General features: G+C 41.2%; 1 protein-coding gene across 1 annotated transcript in view; it reads left to right on the top strand.

Moving 5' to 3' along the window:
• Positions 1-14,396, top strand: part of LMO7 (LIM domain 7) — a 189,126-nt gene that overhangs the window by 85,534 nt on the left and 89,196 nt on the right. The window contains 1 exon segment of the mRNA XM_032496862.1: positions 13,455-13,561. Within this exon segment, the coding sequence (XP_032352753.1) occupies positions 13,455-13,561 (107 nt within the window).

Here is a 14,396-nt window from a genome sequence, read left to right as displayed (position 1 = left end):
AAATTATGTCATATATGACAGTTTTATTCAGGTACAAAAACACCTAGAACATCTCTTTTGGCACCTTTTTAATGTAGAAATTGGAAAGGGAAGAGCAGGTAAGTTTAATAAGAAAGAGAACCCAGGTGTAAGACTGGTATCAGGGCATTGGTCACTTTGCTGGGTTTTAGGCCCATGACTATCCCTCCTTTCCTAAAAATTCTTATTGAACACCTACTCTGTGCCAGGTACTGTTCTGGGAACTTGAGATACAGCCACAAACAAGGCAGAGATAGTTCTTCCCTAATGGGACATAGTCAATAAGCCCATAATAACCTGTCAGGTGCCAATAATTACCATGATGACTATGTAATACCTTGTCAATTACCATGATTATACTGAAAATAAAGGATGAATAGGTAGAGAATGATTGAGTGCATGTGTGAGAAAAATTTCAGAGAAGGTGCTCAGGGACATCTTATTTCAGGAGCTGAACTTTGATGAGGGACCTGAATGAAGTCGGGGAGTGGGAAGATATGGGGATGGGTGGGAGTTTTCCAGACAGAAGGGAAAGAGTGGGGAATCAAGGTAGGATCAAGCTGGCCTATTATAGAGGACTCTGGGTCTGAGGCAGAGAGGTCGGCCAGCAGGGTTGTTAAGGCCTTGTGGGCTTTGGTGAGTAGGCTGCATTTCACTCTTAAGTGTGATGAGAAGCCCTGGGGTGCTTTTGAGGGCAATTTAATTTGTTGTTAGAAATCATTGGTTGTCTGTGGTAAAGGGTGCAGCTACCATGAATACACTAAAACCCACTGAATTATGCTCTTTGGGTGATTTGTAAAGTATGAGAATTATATCTGAATAAAACCTAAAAATGAAAAAGATCATGAGTTGGTGTGTGAAGTATAGATTGAAGGAAATTAAGAAGAGAAGCAGAAAAAGCCAGTTAAGGAGCTGTTCAGTAACTGTGATTAATTTTACATGTCAACTCGACTGGGCCACAGGATGTCCAGATATTTGGTCAGATGTTGTTCCATCATTCTGGGTGTGTCTGTGACATGCTCTGGATGAGAGCACCACTTGAATTGGTAGACTGAGTAAAGCCAGTTGCCCTTCCTAACGAGAGTGGGCCTCATCTGATTCATGGAGGGCCTGCCTAGAAGCAAAAGTCCAGCCCTTCTGTGAGTCAGAGGAAGTTACTCTTGCCTGAGTGCATGAGCTAGGATGTTGGTCTTTTCCTACCTCTGGACGGACTTGAACTGGAACATTGGCTTTTCTTGGTTTTCAAGCCTGCTGGCTTTTGAACTGGAACTCGCACCACCTCACTGACTCTCCTGGTTCTCAGGCCTCTGTCCACGGACTAGCACTACCCCGTCAGCTCTCCTGGGCGTCCAGCCTGGAGATGGGCAGGTTGTGGGACTTCTCAGCCTCCATGATCGTATGAGCCAATTCCTTACAACAAATCTCTCTCTCTCTTTCTGTATTCTGTTGGTTCTGCTTCTCTGGAGAACTCTGACTAATACAGCAGTCTGGGCAAGAGAGGATGGTGGTAATACTGGGAATGGTGAGAAGTGATCAGAGTTTTCAAATGTTTTGATGGACAGAGTGTGTAGGACTTACTTATGGGTTGACAGAGAAGCCAGGATTTTTGTATCTGTAGTTTCTTGAGAAGATACAAATACAGAATCAAGAGAGAATCTGTGGAGGATGAGGCAATTTGCCAGGGTTGGCAGATTTGTAAATGTCAAAAAAAAAAGTGACCAATGATGATTCAGATGTTGTTCCCTGGCAGCATCATGGAAAAGATGTTTAAAGGGATGGTTTGTGATTAATTAATAAGAAGGAAAATAATCATTAGAAGCCAGCCTTGCCCATGACAGGCAATTGTCTCTAAAGCAGCAGATCACTGGGCTGGTCCCACGGGGGGTTCAGGAGACCTGCTAGAGGTCATGAAATGGCCCATGATGGATTTTGTTTGACTTAAACTGTTTTTGCTTGTTTTTAAAATTTGAGCCAATACTTGCATACTGTCAGATTTTAAATAAAATCCTCATCGCTGGCTTCTCAGTGAATCTGGTAACAGGCCTGCATTCCCTGAAGGCCACCACTGTATGGTGTGTCCCGTACAGGAAGGGGGTCTCTGATTTCCTTGTTCTCTTTTGTCATCTCCTCAACACTGTGCCCGTTTTATTCATGTATATTTTATTTATTCATATTATCAGCCTTCTCCTTTTAGGCATCCGCCTTAATTCCTGCAAAGTGTCTCTTGTTGTGGCCTTGGTATCGCTGAGATGGAAAAGTGGACCAGATAATAAAGTCTGGAGGTAAAATCAAATAGTTGAGTTAAAATGCTCAGTTTTAAGGACCAGAATGTAAATCCATGTAAACTTGAGAGAGGTTTCTGGCAGTTTGCCTTAGGGCTTATGCTTGCCCTATTTTTATTTTAAGAAAAAAGATGGGGTGAAAACATGGGAAATGTACTTAGTCTAGTTCATAGATATTAGAACAATGAGGCATAGCTCATGTATTGGGTATCAAAACCTGGAATTAAAAATTATCTGATAGGCCTCAGTCTTCAAAAGGATATTTATCAGGAATACATTTCAACTGCATTTTAGCTGGAAAAAAAATCACATGAATCCAGTGATTGTTGTCTACAAAGTAAATCATGCATTTATGCCTTTATCCATGACACCTAATAGGATCACATGGTTTCCAATTCATATTCTTTCTATCCGCCTTATTTTTATTCCAGATTTGAAATCTGGAATCTAGCCTCCTGGTCTGTTAAAACTTATAGGTCATCTTGTGAACTGTGATGTCATTGTCAGCCTTGGCTACTGCCATCGCACGTGATCTTAGTCAGCCAACAGTGTAATATAGGTGGCACAATGCAAAGTACTCATGGTCTGTAACACAAGAAGTTGGGTAAATTCTCTCCATTTGCTGACCTTTACTATATGCTAGGAAGTGTGCTATTTCCTTACTCCATCCCCACAGTCAGTCCGTTATCCTCATTTTACAGGATGACCGTTATTATTGACCTTTTCTGTGCTGGCACTTTGTTCTGATTAACCACACCTGGAGTCCTGTTTTGAGTCACAGATGCTTCTCTCTGAGAAGGGAGGATGTAACACACAGGAACCTGTCTTTCAGGAGGTATGGTAGTTGTAGGCAGAACAGCTCTCAAAGGTGTTTGCACTCAAATCCATTGAACCTGTGAGTATGTTGCAAGACGAGGACACATTAGGTTTCAGGTGGAATTAGGATTGCTAATCAGTTGATCTTGAGGAGGGGGAGGAGCCTGGATAGTCAGCTGGACCCAGTAGAATCACAAAGGTCCTGACAAGTGGAAGAGGGAGTGAGAACCAGAGAGATGGTGGTGGGAAGAACACTCAGCCCAAGGCTGCTGGTTTTGAAGATGGAGGAACGGGACCTCAGAAAGGAAAAGGAAATGGGTTTTCTCCCGGAGCCTCCAGAAGGAATGCAGCAGTGCCAACACCTTGACGTTAGCCCAGCAAGACTGATTTTGAACTTCTAACCTCCAGAACTGTAGAACAGTAAACTTATCTTGTTTTAAGCCATTAAGTTGTGGTAATTTGTTACAGCAGCAATGGGAAATTAATACAGTGCTTGGACCTGAACTGCTTGGTTTGAATCCCAGCTCCCCCACTTACTGTATGACCTTAGGCAAGTCATATCCTTCTTACACTTCAGTTTCCCCATGTGCAAAATGAATAACAAGACTTTATAAGCTTCTTTTCATGAGAAGTTGAGGATTTTGGGAAAATCAGCTGTTATTAAAATTGGAGGGCCAGTTGGGATAATATGAGAACTGAAAAAAATGTGTCACATGAGGGACCAGGGATGTGGAGGAAACCAGGGATCTTTAAAGAGATGTGAGGTGGGGGAACACATGGATTGTGTGAGGCAGGAGAGCTCTCTTAAGTAGCTCAGAGGCTCTCCTGTGGGAGAAAGACAAGATGTATTTTGCATTAGCAAACAGAGTTAGGATGTGTTTTACAATTACAGTGAGGGAGTCTTTGGACTTTTTTTTTTGTTATGGAAATGACTAAAAGTGAGTCAGCCTCATAAAGCAGGGAGTCCCTGGGGCTGGAAAGGCTTAAATGAGGGCAGACACATCACCTGTGAAAGATTCTCTCAAGGGGGGTGGGGGCCGCTGCGCTGATGAGCATGAATTCCCAGCAGCCTCTAAAATTTTACTGAGTAGTTCTCCTTCATTAGACATGTTTTACTGATTCATAAAATATGCGTTTTAGCATCATTACGACATGTTTCTTTAAGCAATTCCTTGTTCTACTTTGGAACATACAACATGGATAATTCGAGGACAGAACTTTGATTTTACTCCCATCTTGTCCCCCGACCCTCCACATCTGGCAACCGCCAAAATCTGTTCTCTGACATGACTTCTTAAGCATCTATGTCAGCATTTTTTTTTCTTTAACAGAGGAGGTAAGTGTTAGAATTACTTCATTTTTGATGTAAAGTTTAGTTTGAACGATATGCAAGACTGTACCTTAATTCATGCCTCAGTTTGACAAAGCTGGTTACTGCTCCTGTGTAGTTAATTGTAACCGAGTTGACCAGGCATTTCAATAACTTCTTCTGCCATTTACCAGAGCACTCACTCCTCCCCTGTCCCCGCATTTCTTTGATCTGTTGCTGCCCTAACTTGCCAGCTCTCCGTTTTGTCTCTCTCGGTCTGGTCTCTGCTCCTGCTCTGCAGAGCAGTGCTGGAGAAAAATCACATCGCCAGGATGCTGGCGTAGTTGTCACGTATAATCCCCCGGACCCTCAGTGTCACTGGGCACTTCCTTCTAAGTGTTCCTGGTGGGTTCCTGTTCCTATTTCCACATGTGTCCAAACGTGGCTGCTCTCCTTGTCCTCAGTTCTTTTCTTAGCAGCAAATGATGGAGCCTTTTTTCTTCTGGGGAGAATAGGGACCCAAGGAAAACTTAAAGACCAGCTGTTCATTTTCTTCACAAATAACTGTGGGAGCTGGATCTATGTGTTTACCTGCATGTTATAGTCATGAATTGTTGGCGTGCTGCTTCAGAGCTTATGTTTTATTAGCTAAGCCATAAAATAGAGGATGAATTCTCCCAAATAATTTTTTAAAAAAATTAGTGCCAGCTGATCAAAATTGTGACTAAACTGCTTTCTTAACGGAAACTGTATACTTAAAATGCAGATTTGGAGATATTGTTGTCACTCTGCTGTTTGGGAGTTGCTTTCGAAAAATTTTGATTGATCATAATTAGTGTATCATAAGGACGGAATTCAGGTACTTTTGGTGATGATCTGATGGGGAGCTCTGTCATCCTTAGGCGACTCACATTCACCCGGGAGAAACACGGCTTTAAATCATACTTGGAAATAGTTTCCTCATTTTGTTATTTGCTAGAAAACTTGTCTACAAAGACTCTAATCACCTGGAAGAGTATCTTAGAATGTGGATTCTGATTCAGTAGCCCTGGGGTGGAGCTATGGTATCTGCATTTCTGACAGGCCTGTCAGATGGTGTGTGGACCACACATTGAGTAGCAAGAGGCTAAGCCAGCAATTCTTTAATTTGTGCATCAGCATTACCCAGGCGGTGACTCTGCGTGCCCCTTTGGTGAGTCTGACATGGCTAACTGGAGACCGTTATTCTAAAGTGTGGACGTCAGTTCAGTTTCTCTGCCTCCAGCAATGATTACAAACTCTTGATTACTGGCACGTAACTGCCAACTTTTTGGCACTGTCAATTCCAGAAGTAGAGAGGCTTTGGTACCATGTTGTTAAAAAAAAAAAAAAAAAAGAAATCAAGGTTGCCAAGTCTCTTGGCCTCAGGATGAATTGATCAGCACCACCATGTGCTCAGGTTTGGAGGAACTGTATAACACGCTCTTTTAAAAAAAATTTTTTTAATTGAAAAATCTTGCTTAAAGTAGGCCTAGAACTTTACTGGGAATAATAGGTCAGACTGAGCACGGGAGGAGCTCTTGGTTCATTGATGGGAAACACTTCCAAGTGATACCATTCCGGGAGCTTCGGTTTAAGGTGTTGCTTGTATGCGCCTCAGGTCACAGCCCTGAGCGCAGCTTCACTCTTCTTTAGAACTAGTTAGGATTTTGATCTTATCAGGGCTTCTGAAATCTCTTATTAATCTTGTCTTTACTTAAAGAACCCATTTTTGTTTATGACAGCTACTGACCCCGTACACTTAGGAAATTTTATTTTTATTGAAGTATAGTTGATTTACAATGTTACTTTCTGATGTGCAACATAGTGATTGTTATACATATATATATATGTTATATATATATATATATAGTACCTAATTAACTAGGTGGTGTAGCTGAAATGATTTCCAGGTGGAGTGTTAAGGCGCTGCCTGGCCTCTTGGTGACTACAGTGAAATGTGAGAGATAAAGTCAAGGGCAGGCTGAGAAACACAAGGGGGCACGGGAATTGCAGGTTTTGAGAGTTACCAGCCTCTTTAAGTTAATAAATGTTGAGTTTTTCCAGAAAAAATGGAGAAAATTGAGAAATGGTTTCAGGCAAAGATCAAATTCAAAGCACTGGCAGGAAAATAAGGTGGTCTGAAGATGAAGCTGAGGGGGTGGCTGTAAAATCCTTAAGATCTTAGATCCAAAGCAGTGCCTTGGAAATCTGTCCAGTCTAGCAGTAGGGCTTCTAAGAAGCTTAAGGGTGTTATCGCTCTGTCACCTCAGCAGACCTAAGTAGAGAAGGGCTTGTCTTGAAGGGATTTGTGGTTGTGGCTTTTGTCTAATGAAGTCCGATAAGATTCACAGAAGACGTATAGTATTTTTGAGGGAGTGGTATTTGCAGAAACTTTGTAAACTTAGACTGAAAGGGACAAAGGATTACAAAATAAAAAGACTTTTAGTCCTCCAAACTTCCACAGGCAGGAAGCAGACTGAGAAGGCTACACTTCTGTAAACACAAGCTACCTTTCAAGGAAATGGAAAGATCATTTTTAAAGTGGAACCAAGAGTCCAGAGGGTGAAGCAAAAAGCTGTAAAGGAAGTGTTCTCTGACCTTGAATCCTAATGAAGGACCTACTAATCTATGCTTTGCAGAATTTCAGAATTTTTGTGGATGAGTGTGAGTTTGATTTCTCCACACATAGAGCTGGAGTATGTCAAGCCATTACCCGACACCTGTCCCACCATTGTGTATTGGGTGTGTGTGGGGCAGGTAACTTGTTGCTTTAGTTCACTGGCATTTGAGTTGAGAGGAACTGTATTCAGGGGCTGTCCTTAAGGAATGACACCTGAGGTGCCTCCTGCCCACATGGATCTGATTTGATTTCAATGATGAGATTCTGAACTTGGAGCTCACCTTGTTAAGGGATGAGAATTTTTAGTGCCTCGAGAGGGGTTTGATGTATTTGCATGTGGGAGGGACATGAATCTTGGGGCCCAGAAAGTAAACTGTGTTACCAAGTCTGCAAAATGGTCTCCAATGAATCTCACCACCTGCTGTTTATGCCCTTGTGTAGTCCTTCCTACATTGAATGCGGCTGACCTTTGTAACCAGGATGCTGAGGAAATAATGAAATGTGATTTGAAAATCTAGGTCATGAGACACTTTAGCTTCCATCTTGCTTTCTCTTGAATCACTTGTCAACCAACTCTATGAGATGTCCATTTGGTGAAGAACTGAGGCTTCTTGTCAACAATCAGCCTTGATTTGACAGCTGTGAATAAGCCATCTTGGAAGTGGCTCCTTCAAGCCCCAGGAAGTTCTTGACTGTAGTTCCATCTGACATCTTGTCTCCAACCTGATGAAAGACCTCTAAGCCATCCTACTTGGGTCATTCCCGAATTCCTGACCTTTAGAAACTGTGAAAATTGTGTCTATGGTTTTAAGCTGCAAAGTTTTGGATAACTTGCTGTGAAGCAGTAGATTATCAATAGAGATACCACAATGGGATAAAATCAATCTGGGAATCTTGGTAAATGTTCATAGCTTCCTCATCTTGCCTCAGTTGTTAGCAAGTACCATTCCTGATTCATTAATCTCTCATTTACCCTGGCTCCCTCCACCCGACACTTGTTGACTGCCATTATAATTGATTCAGGCCTAAGGGGTGGAGGAGGGATTGGTGAGAATATGAATCTTCAGAAAACATCATTTTCTGTTTATATAGTGTCTGGTTTTATTCAGGTCTTAGACAAATTTAAAACTAAAAGGAGTTGTTCCAGATCTTCAGGGATCATCATTTTTTGTTTGTTTTTTTGTGAAGCTTATTTTGGTCCTCGAAGTGTAGGAATTGCAGATGTTTAGTGCCAGCTTTTGATTTGAAGATTTTTATGTAAATTGGGCTGTGAAATATTTGTGTGCAGGGCCGGGCTTCCCTCCTCTGATAGAGAGGTGTTTGTCCCTGGTAATGGGTTACAGATCCACAAACCACCCATTTCACAGGTGAGGCAAATGGGGCCAGAAAGGTTGACTAATGTTTCCAAAGCCACACAGTTGGTCAGTGGCAGAGGTAACTTGGAGTCCTGGCTACCAGGTGAATGAGATAAAATTCATTTTAAGTTTGTTCTTTGTTTTCACTTTTATTTATCTTTACTAGTTTCAGGTGAAAATGATTCCATTAAATGAGGACTAAATTGTTCACTTTTAATGTGTTGAGCTGGTTATGGCTTCTTGGCATTTCAACAGATGAAAATTTTATTTAATAATTTTCTTGGACAGCTGCATGTAAATCAATGAAGCTAGAACACTCCCTTATACCATACACAAACTCAAAATGGATCAAAGACTTAAACATAAGATAAATAAACCTCCTAGAAGAAAACAGGCAAAACATTATCTCATATACATCTCAAAAATGTTCTCTTAGGGCAGTCTACTCAAGCAATAGAAATAAAAGCAAGAATAAATAAATGGAAACTAATTAAACTTACAAGCTTTTGCACAGGAAAGGAAACCATAAGCAATACAAAATGACCACCTATGGAATAGGAGAAAATTTTTGTAAATGATGAAACTGACAAAGGCTTGATCTCCAGAATATATAAGCAGCTTATACTACTTAATAAGAAAAAAACAAACAACCCTATCCAAAGATGGGCAGAAGACCTAAACAAGCAATTCTCCAAGGAAGAAATACAAATGATCAATAGGCACATGAAAAAATGCTCCATAGCACTAATTATCAGAGAAATGCAAATCAAAACAACAATGAGGTATCACCTCACACCAGTCAGAATGGCCATCATTCAAAAGTCCACAAATGACAAATGCTGGAGAGGCTATGGAGAAAAGGGAACCCTCCCAAACTGCTGGTGGGAATGCAGTTTGGTGCAGCCACTATGGAAAACAGTATGGAGATTCCTCAAAAGACTAGGAATAGACTTACCATATGACCCAGTCATCCCACTCCTGGGCATATATCCAGAAGGAACCCTACTTCAGGATGACATCTGCACCCCAATGTTCATAGTAGCATTATTTACAATAGCCCAGACATGGAAACACTTGTATATATTTCCCTGTGCTATACAGTATAATCTTGTTTATCTATTGTATATATAACTGTCAGTATCTACAAATTTTGAACTCCCAGTCTGTCCCTTCCCACCCCCCTCCCCCCAGCAGGTCTTGTGGTAGCTAGCAGTGAAAAAGAATATGACAATGAATATATGTATGTTCATGTATAACTGAAAAATTTAGTTCTACACTGGAAATTGACACAACATTGTAAACTGACTATAACTCATAAAATAAAATTAAAAGAAATAGGAAGGTTAAAGACGTGTGAAACCATAAACTTAACATGAATACACTTCCCTGCGTTTGTATTGTGTATTGAGATCAACACAAAAGGAAAGAGGGAAGGAAAAAATGACCATTAGACCCTAATGGAGAGAATCACATTTTTGTTACAAACCTCTCCTCTGATGCAACCCCTCCTCCAACACTGACAAGATACCTGCCCTATCCAGGATGTCAGTTGCTGTCTAGGTTCCAGGTGGAATGTTGGTGTGTTCCCCGGAGCTTCTTGTGGCTGGTGAATCCACGGTAACAGGGCAGAGCCCTGTGGTGGATCAGTGCCATGGAGGGGCTGCCATCCTCTGTGTAGCTTGGCTTAGGGCTCTTCTTTGGGAAGCTGAGTGAGGCCGTGGTGTTGCTGCTGCTCAAAGGCCTGAGTTCACGATTCACTTTCCAGAACCTAGAAGGGCAGACAGTGGCATGTCTGCCTGTCATCAGCATATTGGTGGAAGTCTCAGGTACTTTCAGACTTGCTCAGTCTTGTAGAAGTCAACTTTATGGGAGACACAAATAGAAGATGGCAAAAACGCTGGCTGCACTGATTGAGGAGGAATGCCAACTCATTGATGAGATTTGTGCTGCTAAAAAGGAGAATGTTGGCATGGAGACATCTGTAGAGAATGCCAGGCTTGACAGAGATTCATGAAATATACTTAGCCTCACTGATACTGGCAGAAAAATGATGAGGGTCAACGAGCTTTTGAGGAAGGAACTCCATTCTCTGGTCCAAGAACTGGTCCAAGATTCCTACAGTCTAAAGAAGAAGAGATGGCAGAGATGCTAAAAGTGCTCAAGTTCCTGGAAGAGGTCATCAGAATCCACACATCCCAAGGGGCATTTTCAAACCATTCAGGGGACCAAGCACCAAGACCTGTTAATCCTTTTCTCAGGGTTGGGCCTAGGTATCAAGGACTTGCTTTTCCCTCCCCTCCACTCAGGCATCCATTTCAAAGGATCAACACCTGAGCTGCATTGAAGCCAGTAGAAGCAGGGTAAGCCTCTCCTTTAATCAGAGTTCCTCCAACTTCTCATTCTGTGCACAAGAGTGAACTCCTCCATGGTCAACTTCTCTCATCTAAAATATACTGGAATTCTTAAATCACACCACGAAATGATGACCTTTCTCTGTATTCTGCAAATGCCTGGGTTATGTCTTCTTAGTGGTGAAAGGAATGTAGTAAGTGAGGGGAATCTTTTACTTAGTTTGAATATTCATTAGGCCCCATTTCTCAAGACAGTATTGGAAACTATTATAAATCAGTTATAGAAGTGAACTGTAAAAATTGCTATGGACCTATTTTTTGTGAACCTTCGTTTCCCTTCAGTAAAATCCTGGGCGTAGGATATCTTGTTGGTGCAGAATTTGTAGGGTTAAATTAATTTTTCCAACATGTTTGTAGCATTAAAAATTCTCACTGTTGAAAAAAAAATAATTTCCTATCTCTCCTTAGGCAAGTCTCTGCCTAGGCCCTTTGAAATTACGGAAAAAAAAAAAAAAATTACCAGCGGGCTCAAGTCCAGCAAGCATGATTTAGGTTACAATTCTGTTCTTGGTGCAACCTGTTCCTGCGACATAGGCCATGTGTGACTTTGTTCATAACGTTTGTCTGTTTTTAAACCTGAGCATCATTGAACTGTTTAGAAGATTCTTTTTAGTATGAGGTTTTATTTAAAACTAGAATTTAATCATATTCATTGTCTTTTGTCCTTTGTGTTCAGTGAAATGTAGTCACTTTAGATTTTAAGTGGTTTCTGTCTAAATACTTGGATGGGTTTGAGGTGTGTGTGACTTTATCTCTCCTTATCTATCTGTACGTATTTGTCAACTGGATGAATGCTATTATATTTTTGTAAAATGTGTGAAGAATTATTTGGGTTGTCTGCTCAATAGGTTTACTTTTAATTTAATTTATGTTTTATAACATTTTAAACGTTCAGAACCAAATTGATTTTGTGGGAAGGCTCCTGATGGATTATTTTTCCTTTTTTGGAGTGGGATTTGCTTCCTGTAGGATTTGGGGTACTTGTATGCCAAATCATTTCTTCTTGTTGGGTCAGTTTTAGAACCATTCATTTGAATAATTTGGTAATTAGATAACATAGGTTTTAGAAATTATGTGAGCTTAAGAAAATCATCACTTTTGCCCCTCCTGGAATCTTGCCGATACATTACTGCTTCCCGTTTTTCCACAAAGTCAGATTGAATGCCTTCCATTGAGCTGTTCAACTTTTGACTTAAGTTCCTTTAATCTTTGACCCCTCATTTAAAATGAATCATGGACTGCAGCTTTCAGCTAGGTGGTTCACACTGCCTTTTACTGCCAGTACACCAGAGTAACTTCCTACCTCTTCAGATAGACTTAAAAAAAAGTCCCTGAGTTCCTTAGCAGTATTGCTTTTCTCTGCCATATGTTTGCTTCCCCTTTCCCTAAGCCCCCTTCCTCTCCAAGAATCTAAGCTGTTGAATTTTGCCTCTTCATTTCCCTTTGTTTCCCTTCCTGTCACTCCCCCACAACTCTGCTATCCCACCCTGCCTTTTCTTCCTGTGGGGATGAGCTTTCCAACATGGGAAAGAGTAACTGCCTTTCTCCAAGTGAGAGGTCATCTTCTGGTCCCTCACAGCCAGCTGGTAGGGAGGGAGGTGAGGTTTCAGGGGCCCTAAGGCTCACATCCCAGATGTGGCGTTGCCAGGTGTGAGTGGACCCTCCCATGCTGGCATGCCTGGAGGCCATTCTCTTACCAGAGAACTCTCACAAAGAAAAGGCGGAGAATCACAGGCATCTGCACAAGCTCAGCCCCATAAAGGGTTTTCTTTTTTAAGGGAAGTAAAGAGCGAAGCTCCAGCTCATTTTGTTCACCCGATGTCCCTATTGTAGTCAGTGTTTGTGTAGCAGTTTACGTGAATGAAAAGCATGGGTTTGTGAATGGAGGATTTGGTTTTTGAAACTAGATAGGAGGGCACCGTAGATTTCAGGTTGTGGAGGCAGCTCCCGAGGCAGGTGCAGGCCGGGCATGAGTAATGGACCGCAACTAAACCCTGCCATTCAGCCAATGAGCACTGGGCTTCCCCCGGGTCCCATAGTGTGCTTTCCCTGTCTGTCAAGAGCCGGCCCAGCAACCAACCCCGGATTCCAGGTGTGGTATTCCACAGTCGTTCTGTAATTTGTAATCATAGAAACAGAATGTTCCTCCTCCTCTTTCTTCTCTGCCAACAGTTTCTGGGTGGGTGAATGTCAGTAGCTGGAGTTATTTTTAAAGAGGAGAGGTGAGGCTTGTCGTGCGAAGCTGGGAAGAGGGCGTTTGTTTGCAGAGCAGAGCTGACATCAAAGTGTAGATGACTGCTCAGTGGCCAGGCACTTGTCCTATAACAGGTAATGTTTAACGTGCCAGTCACAAAGATCACAGAAACGGCATATGCCCAGCATAAGAGAGCACTTCTGTTTATGCTCTGGGAGACGGAAAGGCTACACATGCCCACGTATTCTTATTTTTTTTGAATACATGAATGCATTGGTCTTGCTGCCTCCTTTCTTTTCCTTTCTTTCTTTTTTTTTTTTTTTTTTTGCTGGCTGTAATTGGACTTTGAAGCTGGGAAGTTATATCATAAAAATTTGTAACCTTTGTCTGAGAGAGGCTAAGCAATCACTTTCCACTTCTCTTCACAGGATAATATAAACGTTTTTTTGAAAGCTTGTGAACAGATTGGATTGAAAGAAGCCCAGCTTTTCCATCCTGGGGATCTACAGGATTTATCAAATCGAGTCACTGTCAAGTAAGTTTCACTGGTTTCTATATATATTTTAAACTTAGGGCTTGTAGCTTAAGTGTAAAGAATTCCTGAGAGTTCATGATTACTGAAGGATCGTTCCTCTGTCTTCCTGTGTTCACATTCCAGAACAGCATTTAAGAAAAGAGCTTAGGGACTGAGTATGAAGCTGTCTATAATCGAGACCATGATGTTATTATTTTAAATCTCTGTACTAACTGAAATAGTAGTTTATATTTTAATGCTAGTCCAACATGGTAGTGTTTGGTTGCTAATGGTGAGGTTATATGATAGCTTACAGAGTAAAAAGAATTGTTTGAGATTAAGGCATAATTTGCTTGCATAAAAATGAGAGTGGGACAGTGATAAAAGAGACTTAATATTTGGAAGGCAGCCGTGCCTGGGACCAGCATTAACACTAATGACCTTGGTCTGTCGTCACTGATTTTGAAAAATGAACTGTTTTTCACTATTTTAATGATATGGATGAGAAAGTGAAAGTGAGGAGGGCTTGAAAACATGCAAACAGGTGTTTGTGTGTGTTTTAGATGGAAAATGGTGTTTGTGTGTTAGTATATATGGTTTCAGAAAATCTCATTTTAAACTCTTGTGAGATTTTTTTTTCTTACAAATTGAATTCGCTGTCAGTGAATCATAATAAACCCATGCTGCCAGATAAACGTGACAGGAAAATGATTTAATTTTGTAATAATGGCTTTCCCCTTATCATGGCTCTTAAACCTAATTAGCATTTTTCAAGAGGAAAAATAAACATCTTACTCTAGCTATAGAAATAATAGAAATGGAAAAATTAGCTTTTGCCAATTCAAAGACTTAATTT

The sequence above is a fragment of the Camelus ferus genome, chromosome 14, assembly GCF_009834535.1.
Source record: "Camelus ferus isolate YT-003-E chromosome 14, BCGSAC_Cfer_1.0, whole genome shotgun sequence".
NCBI classification, from domain to species: Eukaryota; Metazoa; Chordata; class Mammalia; order Artiodactyla; family Camelidae; genus Camelus; species Camelus ferus.
The sequence above is the reverse complement of the archived record's forward strand: the minus strand, read 5'-3'. Positions and strand labels throughout refer to the sequence as shown.